General features: G+C 36.2%; 1 protein-coding gene across 6 annotated transcripts in view; it reads left to right on the forward strand.

Moving 5' to 3' along the window:
- Positions 1-17530, forward strand: part of ARAP2 (ArfGAP with RhoGAP domain, ankyrin repeat and PH domain 2) — a 222008-nt gene that overhangs the window by 148036 nt on the left and 56442 nt on the right. For all 6 annotated transcript variants that reach the window (XM_086705258.1, XM_086705256.1, XM_086705260.1 and 3 more), the window contains 3 exons: positions 4275-4438; positions 8571-8783; positions 12322-12427. In XM_086705258.1, coding sequence (XP_086561384.1) covers positions 4275-4438; positions 8571-8783; positions 12322-12427 — 483 coding nt within the window. The remainder of the gene's footprint in view (positions 1-4274; positions 4439-8570; positions 8784-12321; positions 12428-17530) is intronic.

A 17530-nucleotide genomic window follows, 5' to 3' on the forward strand; every position in this document is an offset into this window, starting at 1 on the left:
TGTTACATCCTTTTGTTGAATTGATACTATTATCATTACATAATGTTTTTTCTCTATCCCCTATTGCATTTTTTGTTTGTTTTAAGGTCTGTTTTGTCTAATGTAAGTATTGCTACTCCAGCTTTCTTTTTATTTCCATTTGCATGGAATGTCTTTTTCCATCCCTTCACTTTGTGTGTCTTTAGATCTGAAGTGAGTCTCTTATAGGCAACGTATCTATAGGTCTTTTTAATAATCCACTAACTGTCCCTCTTTGTCTTTTGATGGGAATATTTAGTTCTTTTACATTTGAAGTAATTATTGATAGATATGTACCTAATGCCATTTTGTTGATTGTTTCCTGTTTTTTTTGTTGTTGTTTTGTGGGTTTTTGAAGTTTTTCTGTGTTCCTTCTTCTTTTGCTCTCTTCCCTTATGATGAGATGACATTCCTTAGTGTTCAGTTTGTATTCCTTTTTCCTTAATTTTTGTACATCTGTTACAGATATTTAGTTTGTGGTTTCCTTGAGGTTCATATAGAATATCTTTAGTGTATAGTAGTTTGTTTTAAGTTAATAGTCATTTAAGTTCAAGGATGTTCTAAAAGCACTGCATTTTAACTGCCCCCTCCTGATACATTTTATGTTTTTGACATCACATTTTGCACGTAATTATTTTGTGTATCCTTTGACTAAGTGTGTAGTCCTAGATAATTTTACTACTTTTGTCCTTTAACCTACATTCAACAACCTACATAGATACGTTCTAGCTATGTAGGTTGTTGATCTACTTTATTCTATGTTTACCATTACCATTGATTTTTTTTTCTTTCATAGTGTTTAGTATCTAGTTATGGCCTTTTCTTTTTATTTAAAGAAGCCCCTATAACATTTCTTATAAGGCTGACTTGGTTTTGTTGAACTCCTTTAGGCTTTTGCTTATCTGGGAAACTTACCTCTCCTTTAATTCAGAATTACAATATTGCTGGGTGTAGAGTATTCTGGTTGTATTTTTTTTTTCCTTTCAGCACTTTGAATGTATCATGTTATTCCCTCATGACTCCCTTATGTAAAATTTCTGTTATAAAATTAGCTGATGGGGCGCCTGGGTGGCTCAGTTGATTGTCTGACTTGATTTTGGCTCAGGTCATGATCCCAGGGTTGTGGGATCCAGCCCCGCATTGGGCTCTGAGCTAAACATGGAGCCATGGAACCTGCTTATGATTCTCTCTCTCTCCCCCTCTCTCCCCCCTCTCCCCCTCTCTCCCCCCCTCTCTCCCCCCCTCTCTCCCCCTCTCTCCCCCCCTCTCTCCCCATCTCTCCCCATCTCTCCCCCTCTCTCCCTCTCTCCCCATCTCTCCCCCTGTCTCCCTCCTCCCCCTCTCCTCCCTCTCTCTCCCCCTCCTCCCCTCCTCCCTTCCTCCCCTCCCCCCTCCTCCCCTCCTCCCTTCCTCCCCTCCCCCCTCTCCCTCCCCCTCTCCCCCTCCTCCCCTCTCCCCCTCCTCCCCTCTCCCCCTCCTCCCCTCCTCCCCTCCTCCCTTCCTCCCCTCCCCCCTCCCCCTCCCCCCTCTCCCCTTCCTCCCCTCTCCCCCTCCCCCTTTCCCCCTCCTCCTCCCTCCCTCTTTCTCTCCTCATCCCCCTCTGCTCCCCAACTCATGCTTGCTCTCTCTCAAATAAAAACATAAATTAAAAAAATAAATAAAATCAGCTGATAGTCTTGAGGGAGATTCCCATGGCATGTAAATAGTTGTTTTTCTCTTGCTGCTTTTAAGATCCTCTCTTTAATTCTTGACACTAGTTATAATGTATCTTGCCATGGGTCTTTTTGAGTTCATGTTATTTTGGAATTTCTGTTCCTGGCCTTGGATGTCTTTTTCCTTTACCAGGTTGGGAAAGTTTTCGGGCATTATTTCTTCAAATAGGTTTCCTGTCCCTTTGGCTCTTTTTTTTTTTTTTCCCCTTCCTCTGGGACCCCTTTGATTCAAGTGATCGTGTACTTGATGTTGTCCCAGCAGTCCCTTAAGCTCTGCTTATTTTCAAATTACTTTTTCTTTTTGCTGTTCTGATTGCATGCTTTTCATTCCCTGGTCTTCCACTCTCCTGCATTGATCCATTCTTCTGCATCATTTAGTGTGTTGATTCCTTCTAGTACTTTTTATTTCACTTATTATTCAGCTCTGGTCAATTTTTTTTTTTTTTTTATATTTTCCATCTCTTCATTGAAGTTCTAACTGTGTTCATTCAGTCTTCCTTTGATCTTTAGTGAACATCTTTATGAGCATCACTTTGAGTCCTCCAGGTCCAGTGTCATTCAAAGCCATTGTTTCCTTGTTTATTTTCTGTTTAGATTATCTGTCAGTTGTTGTAAGTGAGGTATTAAAGCCCCTATTATTGTTATATTACTGTCACTTCCTTTATGTTAGTTATTGTTTTATATATTTGGGTACTTCCACATTGGGGGCACAGATATTTACAATTGTTAGATCTTCTTGTTGGATTGTCCCCTTTATTATGACGTAGTACCCCTCTTTATCTCTTGTTACAGTCTTTGTTTTAAAGTCTAGTTTGTCCAGTGTAAGTAACTATTGCTACTCCAGCTTTCTTTTGACATCTGTTTGTGTGATAAATGTTTCTCCATCCCCTTACTTTCCATATGCTGGTGTCTTTAAGTCCAAAGTGAGTCTCTTGTAGGCAGTATAATGATGGGGTATTTTTTTTTTTTTTTTTTTTTTATCTGTTCTGATACCCTATGTCTTTGGATTGGAGGGTTTAGTCTATTTACATTGACGGTGATTATTGATGGATATGTATTTATTTCCATTGTATTACCTGTTTTGTTGTGGTTTCTGGAGATTTTCCCAGATCCTTTCCTGTCTTTGTCACTTTTGGTCTTTGCTTTCCACTCAAAGAGCCCCTTTTAATATGGCGTGCAAAAAGCTGGTTTAGTGATGTGACCACTACTTTGAACTCTTTATCTGATGGACTGCTTATCTCTCTTTCATTTAGTTCTTTTTCTGAGATTTTGCTTTGTTCTTTTGTTAGGAACATATTCCTTTGTCTCCTTATTTTGCCTAACTTCCTGTGTCTGTGTATTAGGTGGATCAGTTACACCTCCCAGTCTTGAAGGAGATTAGTTTTGCATATTAGATTGTCCTGGAAGCCCTGAGGAGTGAGTATTAGAGACATGGAGAGGTAGGAAAGGAAACTTATTAGGAAGCATTTTAGTGACCTTAAGAAGCATTGTAAAAACTTGAAATCAGACAATATCAGAATGAAGAGAAGGTAGAGTAAATATATCCAGGAATGGAAATCAACAGAATTCATGTGGCAGTAATGTGGTTTGGGTGGAGGCAGAACCAATCTAAAATTAATTAATCCCATATTTCTAGTGGGATAAGTGGAGGATTATAGTACTAGTCTGATATGAGGAAAGAAAAAGGTTCAAGATAATTGTGACATAGTAAGATGAGGGTGTCCAAAAATTAATATTAATTAGTATTATTGTTTACTTAGTTATTAATATTACATTCGCTGAGTCTTGAGGTAGGTACTATTATTACCCTCATTTTGTCACTAATGAGGCCCAAAGAAGGTTGATAACTTGTCCAAGGTCACAAAGGAAATAAGTGCAGAGTGAAAATTTGAGGTTGGGTAGTGATTACATTTTCTACTCTCTTGACTACTTCATGCTCTTTTCAGTCACATGGAGATATGATCTGTGAGATAAAGTTATAATCTGTTGATAGGGATTTGGGAGTTACTGTCTCTAAGCGAGGGGTGAAACCATTGGCCTGAATGATGAGTCTCTGCAGAGTCCTTAGAGTTCTTGTGAGTGCACTGAGGTTCAACAGAGGAAATGAGCTTGTGTAGAAATTGAGTAACCAGAAAGATAGGAGGAAAATCTGGAAAGAATTATATTATAAAAAACATAATGTATTTTTTTTTCTTTTTTAAGAAGTGAAATCATCAACAGTTCTAAAATCTTAAAAAAAGTAGCCATAAAATCTATTCACCCATGATGCTTTCCAGAGTAGTTTCAATCCACTTATTCAGAAACAAAATAAAGCGGGTCAGAGAATGAAGGGAGGTGAGACCATGAATTGAGAGAACTTTCCTGCACTTCATGGAGAGATGTCACTGTACAGATAAAAGAGATCAAATGGAAGCTAATGGTAGATGGAGAGTTTTCTTCTCATGGATGAGGCAAGATCACATTTATATGGATTTAAAGATACTCTGTCTAGAAGTCAAAATTTTAGAAAAAAATTGTAATTTGAAATGCTTTTAAACTTTACAGAACATTATACATCCATGGGCATACCAAGTTGGATTTCACAGTCTGGCATACTGCAATTGAAAAAGCAGCAGGTACAGATGGTAATGCATTACAAGATCAGCAGCTCAGCAAAAATGACGTTCCCATTATTGTGAACAGCTGTATAGCATTTGTTACACAGTATGGTAAGTATTGCAAAGTTTTTATTCAACCCCCAGAACTCATGGTATCATTCTTAGAGTTTTTTAAGTGGTTCCGCCACTGGACTGCATTAGAGCTCTTTATATTTGAAAGTACATCAGTGAAAAATAAAAACATCATCACCATTCAGCCAAATGCCATTCCTTCTCCCAGTAAAATTTAAATTACACAATGTACTTTTAGCATTTACTTCTTTTACATGCGTAAAAAATTTAAATGCCATACTGAAAGAGTCTATATTATAAAATGTATATTAAAAATAGATTGAAGACTTTATTTTTCAGAGGTTACAAGGGTTACTGTAAAGTCTAAGGGAATGCAGTGGGTCGCCTAAACATGTTTTTGGAAGTGGTAAACTGTGGGAAAATACGTGAAAGAATTTTTTGTTGCTGTTGACAAGCATTCAAAGTATGTGTATGTATTTATTTCATTCAACGTGCTATTAGTCACATGTTTATATTAAGAATCATGGTTATTCTAATAGTTTTGACTTGATCTTAACAGAGTTTTATGAATAGTTTGCAAGTAAAAACAATTGGTTGACATACACATGGGCTAACTTCATTTTAAAATAATATGTTATGATAGTAAAGTATTCCTTGATTCTTCATGTTTATTTTCAAATATGAATTCCTCAGATTCCTTCTTTGTTACATATTTCATCAATACTCTAAAAGGTAGAAGATTGTGAACTATATTTTAAATATAAAAATGTTTTCTACCTTTTAATCTGTAGGTAAGTGCCATTGATTTAGATTACAAGTTTGGAAAAGAGTAAAATGATTGATCTTGTATTTGGGAAGGTGATTAACTTTTTTTTTTGTTCTCTTAATATTAGAAGTGTCCTTGGGTGTTTTTAATTTGAAAAGAAGGTGTAATCAGTGACAGAGCTGCAGTAAAACATTGTGTTATTAGTTTGTTACTTATTTATTGTCTGTTGTGTGCCAGCCATTGATCTTGGTACTGGAAGTACAGCAGTGGGAGTAAAAAGTTAAAGACAAAGCCATGAATCATAGGTTTCAGTAATGAGAACTGACAACAAACTGCTATGAGTAAAACGTTAGAAATAACCAAGGCTATGAAGAAAATAATTTTTAGAAATTAAATTTATAATATGTGTATATTAATCTATCTTCTTCTGGAGAGAGTGCCATTTTAAGTATTTTGCTTATTTCATATATAATTCAAGTATCATTAATCAGATTCACTGTGTTTGAATTCCGTATCTTTGAATTATATACCTACTGTAAATATGTATGCAGTCACATTATGTGGCTGTTACTCTATGAAATCCCTTCCTGTGATACTGTGTCCATATTTTCCTTATCAGTGGTAGTCATCTGTTTATTTGAAAATGGGGGAGGAAGAAGGTTATCATCTTCATTCGTTAGTCATTCAGTATTAGCACACTTGAATTTCATTGGTATAAATGAATTGCACACGTACTATGTTTTAGCAAGAGCAAAACCTCATTGGGAATTTTCACATCATGTTAGTTTCATAATGGCATAAGGTCTTTCTTAAGCTGTGAAATGATTAAAATAATTCTAGCTCCAGTGTATCCAATTTAAGGTTTCTCTTGGGAAATCAGAAGTTTCTTTGTGGTGTTTCTTTGAATTTAAAATCATTAAGCATTAGATTGTTTTCAACTAAATTTTATACATTAAAACTACTTTGTAACTCTGGCACAAGGTACATTAACTTGCATATTAAAGTAATAAAGCCGAAGAAAGACTGTGTGTTGTTTTGTTTTTAATGAGCAGAATATGGGGGAAACCCTGATGTTACCAGCATGTATAGTAGGGAAGATATGATACATACTTAGAAAATGCCCAGTGATTAATAGAATGAAGATGGTTGACTCAAAGACTTTACAAGTCACAATTATTTTGAACTTCCTGACCTTTGTATTAAAATCTGAAGGCCAGTTTTTTTGTGTTCATGGTGTCAAGATTTTGAACAGAACCGGTTCACAGTCATATTTTTAGAGTTTAATTTTTTTAATGAGTTATAGTAGTTCTTGGGAATTATTTTAATTTATGTAAACAAAATTATGCGTGCAGTTAATATATTTGAGTACTAGCTTTTAGAAATTCATTCAACGAGGGATATAACTTAAGGTCAAAAACTTAGTCACAGGTTTTTGTTTTTGTAGATGTTGCTTACTCTTACATTAAATGATCATTTATTGAATGCTTCCTAAGTTCCAGTCATGGTAGAGTTACTGTACACAGAGAGTAAGACATGAACCTTACCCTCTAGCTTTTTACAGATTTGTGAATCAAAGACATTTAAACAACTAGGCAGTTATATCTCAAGTATACAAAATTCTGTGGTAGAGAGCTTCAGGAGTTGGTACAAGGAGAGCTTCATGGGTGAGATGTGCTTACCATAAGTCTTAACAGAAAATAGGAGCTAGTTAGGACAAGAAGGGAATCGGGATTCTATGAGGAGGATCAGTGTATGCTCATGTATGGAGTCATGAGAGAAGTTGTCTATTGAGGGAACTTTGTATTGTGACCAGAGCTTAGCATGAGAAGAACAGTAGATGAGAGGCAGGAGGGTTAAGCCTATTCATGTAGAGTCTTAAATATTATAATAAATCCTCAAACTTGTCCTCTAGGCAGTGAGAGGGCAGTATCTAGATTTTTAAGCATGTTGGTGACACCAACAGACCTGTATCTCAGATCAAGCTATTATCAGTGTTGAGATGGACTGGAGGGCTACACAAGAATAGGGGCAGGGAGTTGTGACAATGTAGTGAGGAACTGAGTGCAAAAAAATAACAGGACATGGGATAGAAAGAAGGGGACAGTTTGAGAGCAAGGCTATGATGAAAAATATATGTGACTTTTTAATATTGTAAGCGAAAAAGAAAAATTCTGACTTATAAAGGACTGAGGAGAAGGAAGCGCCATGTATTGAGATGCCAGAGACAAGATAAAGACCATAGTGAGATTAACAGGTGAAGTAGTGAATGGGGCAGGAGACTTAATTCCTCAGATTATTTTGACTTATTCATGAAAATGGTGTGTGTTGCAGGTATATTTATAAAGTATCTGTATATAAAGTGTATGTGTGTGTGTTTGAAATCCTAGAAATGAAAACCTGGGTGAAAATGTGTATGTGGTAGTTAAACTGATGAAGTTGGTTGGGTTCACCCACAGAATTTTGTAGGGGAGTAGAAAAGAGAAGAGAATTGAGGCTGGATTTATGGAATCCTTAGTAAATACTAGATGGTAGAATAAATAGAGGACTGGACGAGTAGTCATAGAGGAATGGGGGGAGAGCTGGGAGATTATAATGTCATGAAAGCTATGACATTAAAAGAATTTTAGCAGGGATTCATTTGGAGTGTCATACACTGCAGGGGATTCTCGTTAGATAAAAACAGAAAAGCACCTAAAAATAGGATGTTGTTGATATTCTTGATGAAGGTGGTCCCAACAGCTGCACAGAAGCAAGATTATGGTTGAAGGATGAACAGGGGCATGAGATGGTAGGAAGAATAAATATAGTAAAGTCAGCTGGGGTTTGGAAGGAAGAGAGATCCAGAGACCTGGGAGGGGCAAGGGAGCACTTTAAAATTTTGTTGGTATCATCATCATTATCCTCACTCCTCTCCGCTCCTCATCCTCTTATTTTATATGGGACACCTGGTGAATCAGTAACTTTGAAAAGGAGATGATTCAACTCCTCATCCAGAAGAAGGTGAAAGTGGGAACAGACAGAAATTAATATACAAATATGAGTGCAAAGGGCTAAGAAAATTTACACTAGAGCGCCTCACTTTTATCAGTGAAACTGGGGACAGGCTTGAATTCTGGGAGGTAAAGTAAAGATCGGACACCTGTGGTAAAAGAACATTTGAAGATACCATGAAGGGGGAAGGGCTGGACAGGGGCTTGTTAAAAGCTTGCTAAAAGCTGAGAAGTTTGTTCATCATTTTAAGTACTAAAATTAGGGGGTGGGGGACCTTTTTCTCCTCATGCATGTTTATATCAACTCTTGGATAATGACTTTGTCTGGCTCAATGTCCCAACACAAAAGTCTATATTTCTAAGCCATAAAAGTAGATTTTGATTTTAGACTTCATATATTTTTTTTTTACCAAAGGTTTAGGATGCAAATATATCTACCAAAAGAATGGTGATCCTTTGCATATAAGCGAACTCCTGGAGAGTTTCAAAAAGGATGCAAGGAGCTTTAAATTGAGGGCTGGAAAACATCAGCTTGAAGATGTGACAGGCGTGTTGAAAAATTTTCTCTCCGACATTGATGATGCACTTCTTACTAAGGAGCTCTATCCATATTGGATCTCTGCTTTAGGTAATACATATACTATGGAACATAATAAATGCTTGCCTTCTAAACTGATAATTATATTTTTGAAATCTTTGCTAATCTGCAAATTTAATTGAAAGGAACAGTGTACCTAAGGGCTTAGAACAGATATTGTGTAGATATCCATAGTTGTTTATATCTACCTCAAAAGAAATTTATAGTAATAATTGCTAAGTAGTATGTTAAAGTAATTCTTAGTTTGCAGATTTCTTAATGTTTGCTTTGCTTTAACTTTGAAAGTGTTACGGTTAAGTCCGTGTATGCTATTAATTTCTCATTAAGATTAAAATGAACGGTTTAATATAAGATTGGTTTTATATGATTTCCCTATATGGCTCTTTGGTTCCCTTTATCATTCATTCTACCTCTGTAGGGTACATAACAATAGCTTTTAAACTCTTTCTTCATTTCCCCTTCAATAAAATAGAAAAAAAGAAGAAGAAAAGCCTTTGCTATACTGTAAGAACCTATTTAAGAAATGACTCTAGAAAAGTAGTTTATTAAATCACTTGTTGGGTCAAATTGATTCAGTAAAACCTACATTTACATCTATTAATTCAAAATAACTCCTTTTACAAAAACATTACAACAATGAAGGCTTTTAAATGTAAACATTACCTTTCATCCCATCTTTCTAATAGAACTATTTTCATTTTTATATCTTATTTTGTAGTCTTTGTCCCCCATACCTGTAATTTATATATAATCCTTTATATTAAACCACAAACATTTCATGTATATCTACAATACTTTCAAAATGATTTTCGATCATTTTTTTCAATTAAAAAAATTTAAAAATTATCATTGAAATTTTGACCATAATTTACTAATATATTTCTACTGTACATTTAATGCATTTCAAGATTTTTTGGGAAAGTGACCTTTGAATTTGACTATATGATATGCCTCTGTTGAGAAATAGACTTTTTCAGTGAAAGTATTTGTTTAATCTCACACATAAATATGATATATTATTAAGGGATTAATGTTGAAGTGATGTCATAAAACATTCACAGTTTGAAAAATTCTCCCAAGAATGACCCTTATTAGTGTCAGCAAGAAGGGAGTTGTACTGTTGCTAAAGTAAAGCTTTTCCTAATTTAACTACCAATTCAGAAGACTTTTATTTGCCTCCTGGTATTTCTCAAATCAATAGGTTCAACTCTAATCACAAAGAGAATTGATTGCATAATTATCTGGGATATAAAATATGGAATTAGATAATGTATCACTTTAAGCCCAATTACTTTGCCACTCTCATTTTTATTTCATGATTTATTATAATTTTATAACTATGAAGTTATTTATAGCATCTCTATTTTATAAGGACTAACAATTTGTCTTTATTGTAAAATCGCTTATCAAAAATTTTAGGCAAGTATACTTTTGCTCAATTGTCAAGTTCTAAGACAAAGATGTCTTTACTGTTGTCAGTCTACCAGGAGTAGGTAGTTGGTAAATAGTAGCAAGTGTCAAAGAGCAATGTGTTCACCTTTTACTTGGATGAGAATTCTTTGAGAATTTACTTGGAGAAGGTTTTAGATGCTAGGTCAAATAGCCTTAAAGTCGTTTGCTTTCAGATCTAACATAGCTCACCCTAACTTGTCAGAGGTGCTCTATGTTGGATCTGACAAGGATAAACCACAACTCTCTGGATGACCTCATAGAAGAGCTCTCTTGGGTCCTGTGCACTGAGGCAAAGAATGCCTTACAGTGTCATACCACCTATTTATATGATCGATGATCTATTCTTCTAAGAACACATTAAGTTGTCTGAAGTCTGCGGCTAGCTGACTAGTTCATTGTATTTTCAACGTTTTTTTTTTTTTGTTTTTTTTTTTTAAATTTTTTTTTTTTCAACGTTTTTTTTTTTATTTATTTTTGGGACAGAGAGAGACAGAGCATGAACGGGGTAGGGGCAGAGAGAGAGGGAGACACGGAATCGGAAACAGGCTCCAGGCTCCGAGCCATCAGCCCAGAGCCCGACGCGGGGCTCGAACTCACGGACCGCGAGATCGTGACCTGGCTGAAGTCGGACGCTTAACCGACTACGCCACCCAGGCGCCCCTAGTTCATTGTATTTTCTATATGACCTGAAATCTATCTTAAGTTTTACTTTCAAATTGCTTAAGCTTTATTTTGAAAATTTCATCTATTTTATCCTTATAAGATTTGTGAAGATATGCTGTACTAGCATGACTTCTTGTTATAAAGGTAGTAATATTAATAACATCTTATTAAATTAATACCATTATAGTTAGAAACTGGATGACAAGAGGGTGTTTGGATTGTACTAGAGATGATAGATAATTCTTCATTCACTTCCGGTGTAGTCTTTGAATATAATTTTGATGTTTTCCCCTCTCGCTTTTAGTCATCTATTAGCAGAGTTAAGTCAATATGATCATGTTTACCTCTACAGGTCTTATACGTAGGCTACAGCACTACAAAGGAGCTATGGTTACAGTTTTGATTAGGAGTGTACTTCAAAAATGTGCCACAGAGTTTCTTACCTCCCCAGGGATCCTAATGCCCTTCGCAAGGACCGTGTACTCTCGAAAAATCATTAATGTGCTGCTGGCTTTCTGTGAATAGAATAGGTTGGGCTGTACAGAAAATGAAAAAGTCTTGTTTCCACAGGTAGTTGGGAATTGTGAGGGAATATATACGTGCAATCCCCTTGAGTTACAAAGTCACCACAAGTTATTTATTTGAAGAATGGCCTTTTATTTCCCCTGTAAGCTAGCAGGTTAGAGCAAACCACTGCTGCGTGTCTTCTAGAGTCTAGAACTTTGGGGGTTCCTGGATCTAGTTTCTCTAAGTATTTGACTTCTGGGGTTAGGAGAGTGGAACATAATTGCCTCTCATCCTCCTGTGTATAACTAACCAAGTTCTGTCAATGTCAGTGACAGAGGGACCATCCTTCTCTAAGTCTGTGTCATAGTTATCAGGGCCTGCACATGACTTCCTCCATTGCCCCCTTACCTTTTACAATGACTTGGAGATGCTAGGGCTGGTCAAAGGCCCCTATACACGGATCTGCAGGGTAACACAGTTCATGGCTCCAAGATGGTTCATTAGTTTTGGTAAGATTTTTATGATTTCACAAGGGGAAAAAATCAGAAATGTCATTTGCAAATAACAGACTGAAATCTTCCCATAGCCAAAGTTAAAAGACTTTCAGTTTATCTCTCAATTTGTACTCGAAATTGAGTTATCGATTGAATATATTCCTATTAGATGAAGTTCAGTAGTTCATAAAGTAGAGGATAAAGTGCAACCTTGGGTTTTGAGAGTGCTTCGTTTTTAATTAGAAAGCATAAGAACTCTGTCTTCCTACCATGGAATGTCTGTGTAAATGCCTTTCCAGAGTTATAGAAGCCTGAATATTTATTCTGTTAAAACTTGATTAGATCACTTAGTGAGCTACAGTAATGAATATTGGTTTAAAATACTGTTAAAAGGCAAATTTGTGTTACAGACTATTAGTTTTGGCCTAAAATTGTTTGTTTTTAACCTCTAGATACTCAAGATGACAAGGAAAGAATTAAAAAGTATGGGGCATTTATACGTTCTCTTCCAGGGGTCAACCGAGCAACGTTGGCAGCTGTAATCGAACATCTTTACAGGTGGGTGGTTTCATGAGCTTTTCCAGACATTTCAAACTTGGCACTCTATAAGTCATTTTTCTTAAATTTAAAGTACTATGGCTAACTTTCTATATGTGACTGTGAATTATCCATCATACCTTAAAAATGGCTTCAATCCACTGAAAAACTGCTAGAACCGATAACGTGAATTCAGTAAGGTAGCAGGATCCAAAATTAACATACAGAAATCTGTTGCATTTTTATAGACTAATAATGAAGTAGCAGAAAGAAATTAAGAAAACAGTCTCCTTTACAACTGCATTAAAAATAACAAAATACTTAGGAATAAACTTAACCAGTGAAGTGGAAGACTTGTACTCAAAAAACTATAAAATGCTGATGAAAGAAACTAAAGATGACACAAATAAATGGAAAGGTATACCATGCACAAAGATTGGAAAAATTAAATTGTTAGCAGTCTACAATTTTAACACAATCCATATCAAAATACCAACATAAGTTTTTAAAGAATTAGAACAAATAATCTAAAATGTGTATGGACCTACAAAAGATCCCAAATAGCCAAAGCAGTCTTGAGAAAGAGCAACAAAGCTGGAGGTACCCCAGTCCCAGATCTTAAGATATACCACAAACCTGTAGTGATAGAAACCTTGTGGTCCTGGCACAAAAATAGACACAGAGATCAATCAATGGGAGAGAACATAGAGTTCAGAAATAAACTCACACTTACATGGTTACTTAATCTACAATAAAGGAGGAAAGAATACAATGGGGAAAAGAAAGCTGTCTCTTTAAGTGGGACTGGAAAAACTTGAGAGCCACACGCGAAAGAGTGGAACTAGACCACTTTCCAGCACCAGATACAAAAACAAAAACAAAGAAAACCAAAAAACTGAAGAATGGATTAAATACCTAAATGTGAGACCTGAAACAGTAAAAATCCCAGAAGAAGACAGACAGTAATTTCTTTGACATTGGCCTTAGAAACCTCTTTCTGGATATGTCTCCTCAGGCAGAGGAAACAAAAGCAAAAATAAACTATTAGGGCTGCACCAAAATAAAATGATTTTGCAGAGCAGAGGAAACCATCAATAAAACAAGGCAGTTTGCTGAATGGGGGAAGATATTTGCAAATGATATATCTGATAAGGGGTTTATATTCAAAGTATATAAAGAACTTATAGGGCGCCTGGGTGGCGCAGTCGGTTAAGCGTCCGACTTCAGCCAGGTCACGATCTCGCGGTCCGTGAGTTCAAGCCCTGCGTCGGGCTCTGGGCTGATGGCTCAGAGCCTGGAGCCTGTTTCTGATTCTGTGTCTCCCTCTCTCTCTGCCCCTCCCCCATTCATGCTCTGTCTCTCTCTGTCCCAAAAATAAACAAACATTGAAAAAAAAAAAAAAAAAAGAACTTATAGACGTCAACAATAGAGAAACAAATAATCTGATTAAAAATGGGCGGAGAACCTGAATAGACATTTCTCCAAAGACACACATATGGCCAACAGACACATAAAAAGATGTTCAATATCACTCATCATCAGGAAAATATAAGTCAAAACTATAATGAGATATCACCTTCTGCCAGCCAGAATGGCTAGTGTCCAAAAGACAGAAAATAACAAGTGTTGGCAAGGATGTGGAGAAAAGGGAACCCTCCTGCTCTATTCATGGGAATATAAACTAGTGTAGCTGCTGTGGAAGGAGTATGGATGTTCCTCAGAACATTAAAAATAGAACTACCATATAATTTAGTAATTCCACTACTAGGTATTTACCCAAGGAAAATAAAAGCAATAATTCTAAAAGATATATGCACCTCTGTGTTTATTGCAGCATTATTTACAATAGCCTAGTTATAGAAGCAACATTAAGTGTCCATCAACAGGTGGATGGATAAAGAAGTAGTAGTGTGTATATACACACACACACACACACACACACACACACACACAGGACTATTACTCAGCCATAAAAAAGAATGAGGTTTTTGTCATTTTTAACAACATGGATAGACCTAGAGGATATTATACCAAGTGTAGTAAGTCAGACTGAGAAAGACAAATACCATATGATTTCATTTATATGTGAAATTTAAGAAAAACATGAATAAAGAAGGAAAAAAGGAGACAAAAAAGCAGATTCTTAAATACAGAGAAGAACTAGGGGTTGCCAGAAAGGAGGTGGGTGATGAGTGGAAGGGGGGAAGAAAATGGTTTTAAAATAAAATCCCCAGCAAACTATCACTTGAGTGTTTCTTTCTGTAATTAAGACCCATTTCAGATAAATAGCATACTGGAAAATTTCTTAAATGAATTAGAAATAATCATGTACAGCATCCCCAAGTGAATCCAGTATATAAACACAAACTTTAAAACTCATTTAAGAGGAAAGCTAGAGAAGAGAAGAAAGTACAAAGACCAGAATTCTCTAGCAGGAGTCTGTCTGTGAGCACAGTATTTTCTCATGATGAACTCTTCATAAACTTTTATTTCTCCCTTATCAATTTGTGTCTAACCTAATTCTAATATTTTAGCATCATACTGTTGAACATATGAGAAAATTTTAGAAGTCTAAAATATTTTCTACATCAGGGTATGTAGTTTCCTTCATTTGGGAGGATAGGAAGAATATAGTAGTAGCTTGAGAAATAAGATCTCTGAAGGAGGAGGCATGTTTGAAAATAACCCTTTCAGTTAAAATGAAAGGTGTGTTGGTTGGTTGGTTTTGCTGTTAGAACTACTACAAAAACTTTAATAAGTGTAAATATGGCTTAGGGAGTATATCATTGTCTCTTCCTGCATAGATGCAGTACACCGAATTTTTGTGTAGCTGAATTCTACTGAAACTGTCTTATTTGCAGTCTAAGAAATTCTTATGAGACATTGGGACAGATTCTTCAGAAATTTGAGGGGCGCCTGGGTGGCTCATTCGGTTAAGTGTCCAACTCTTGGTTTCGGCTCAGGTCATGATCGCATGGTGCGTAAGATCTAGCCCTGCATCAGGCTCTGTGCTGACGGCTTGGAGCCTGCTTAGGATTCTCTCCCTCCCTCTCTCTTTGCCCCTGTCCCACTCATGTTCATGTGCGTATGCTCTCTCTCTCTCTTTCTCTCTTAAAATAAATAAATAAACTTCAGAAAAATTTAATATATGACCGGGCTGCTACAGTTTATTAAGTTAATATTTTGAACATTGAGTTACACATAATTGTTTTAAGATTTTTTATTCAGATTTGAGTTTGAGATCACGAGTTCCTTCCCATCCTTCCCCTCTCCCTCCGTTTCTTCATCTGGCATATATTTTAGTTACTACTGTATACTAAACAGCGCCTATTAAGATTCCATGTGAACAGAAACATTTGAAGATAATAATACATGAATGACAAAACGTCTTAAGTCCACAGTTCCCAACCTTTGCATCAGGGACCTCTGGATGTCAGAGTGAATGCACAGGAGTGCTGCAGGGCATTTTATAATTTTTAGGGGAAACACGGCATCACTGGAACAGATTTTAATATAGAGAATTTTAACATGGGAGGAAAGATTGAATCATTTGTTGTGTGTTGACATCCAGGGAATGCTTCACATTGAAAGGGGTATGCGAAGGAAAGATAAGTAACAAGAAATGAGTGGTGGATATTTCTAGGAAACAGATGTGCTGGGAGATGAGCTGGTGTGTAGTTGGCTGGCAGGAGGTTGTGAAAGGCTCAAGTGGTCATGTGAAAACATTCAGATTTTCACACAATAAAGAGTGACTGATCAAGTCTGTTTTAGGACAATAACCCATGGATGGGATTGATTGAAAAGAGATTGGAATAGACACAGAGAAACTAACCAGGAAACCGTTTTCTTGGGCTTCTAATGAGAAGGCCTGAGTGAGAAGAGACTCCGTGGGTTTAATAGAAACACTTGGGAATGATAGCTTGTGGGGCAGAGAAATAAAGGAAGGAAAGGAAAATACTGTATTCCTTGGACGTTATGTCATAAATTAAGGCAGCTGCAGAAATGGAAGAGAGGTGAAGAGTAGCAAGGAGGATACTATTGCAAAAGGAAGTCTCAAGAAGGTGAGAATGTTTAATAGAGTCCTCAAAAGTTTGAGAGGTCCATTTGGTTAGGTCAGGTTGATTTAGTATTTAATTCCATCCCTGCCCCAGATAACGGATCACTTCTTCCGTGACTAACATTTACTTAATTCCATTCACCAGATATTTATTATGCACTCCAGTGTGATTAAAGCAACAGTTCCTGACTGGGAGATGCTCTGATTCTGGTAACACAGGCAGACCTGCAGATAAATTTTCCTGATGTTTATAATTTAGTGTGATAAGAGTACAGACATAGTTTTGAGAGGGATGTCCACAATTATCACACCCTCCTCTATTAACTTGCGATTCCCTTTGCATCTTATAAATCACATACAATGATTGCACTTGCTCAGTCTCTGCCATGCAATGTGGCATTTTGTGAGTGTATATATATATATATATATATATATATATATATATTCCTGTCTTCTTTACTCTCTTTTGTAACCACTAGAATCTCCTTTTAAAGACAGGTGTACCTAGCTTCATCTTGTTTTATTCCTTTGATGCAGTTAGTCTCTCCTTTTTAGTATGCATTTTAAAATTTAAAAATGTAATTAGGCAGTTGAGCAGGGTGTTATTATATATTGTCAGTGGCAAACAGCATTAACAGATACCCACATGTATATCACTTATAGTTCTTACCTGTGCATTTTTATTGATGTATATTTCCTTTTATTGGGGTGATGCCTGTAGGTTTTTTAAAATCACTTTGCATTTAACATTTGTGAATACAGTTGACCCTTGAAATTCAGGATTTAGGGGCAGTGCTCCCCTGCACATCAAAATCCACATATACTTTGACTCCCCCCAATACTTAACTACTGATAGCCTACTGTTGACTGGAATCCTTACTAGTAACATATACAGTCAACACCTATTGTGTATGGTATATGTATTATGTACTGTATTATTACAATTAAGCTAGAGAAAAGAAAATATTAAGAAAATCATAAAAGAAAATATATAACTGTATTGTATTTATCAAAAAAATCCACATGTAAGTGGACCCACACAGTTCAAATTCTGTTGTTCAAGGGTG

This window comes from Puma concolor, chromosome B1 (assembly GCF_028749965.1).
Source record: "Puma concolor isolate L17-30 chromosome B1, mPumCon1.1.hap2, whole genome shotgun sequence".
In the NCBI taxonomy this organism is placed as follows: Eukaryota; Metazoa; Chordata; class Mammalia; order Carnivora; family Felidae; genus Puma; species Puma concolor.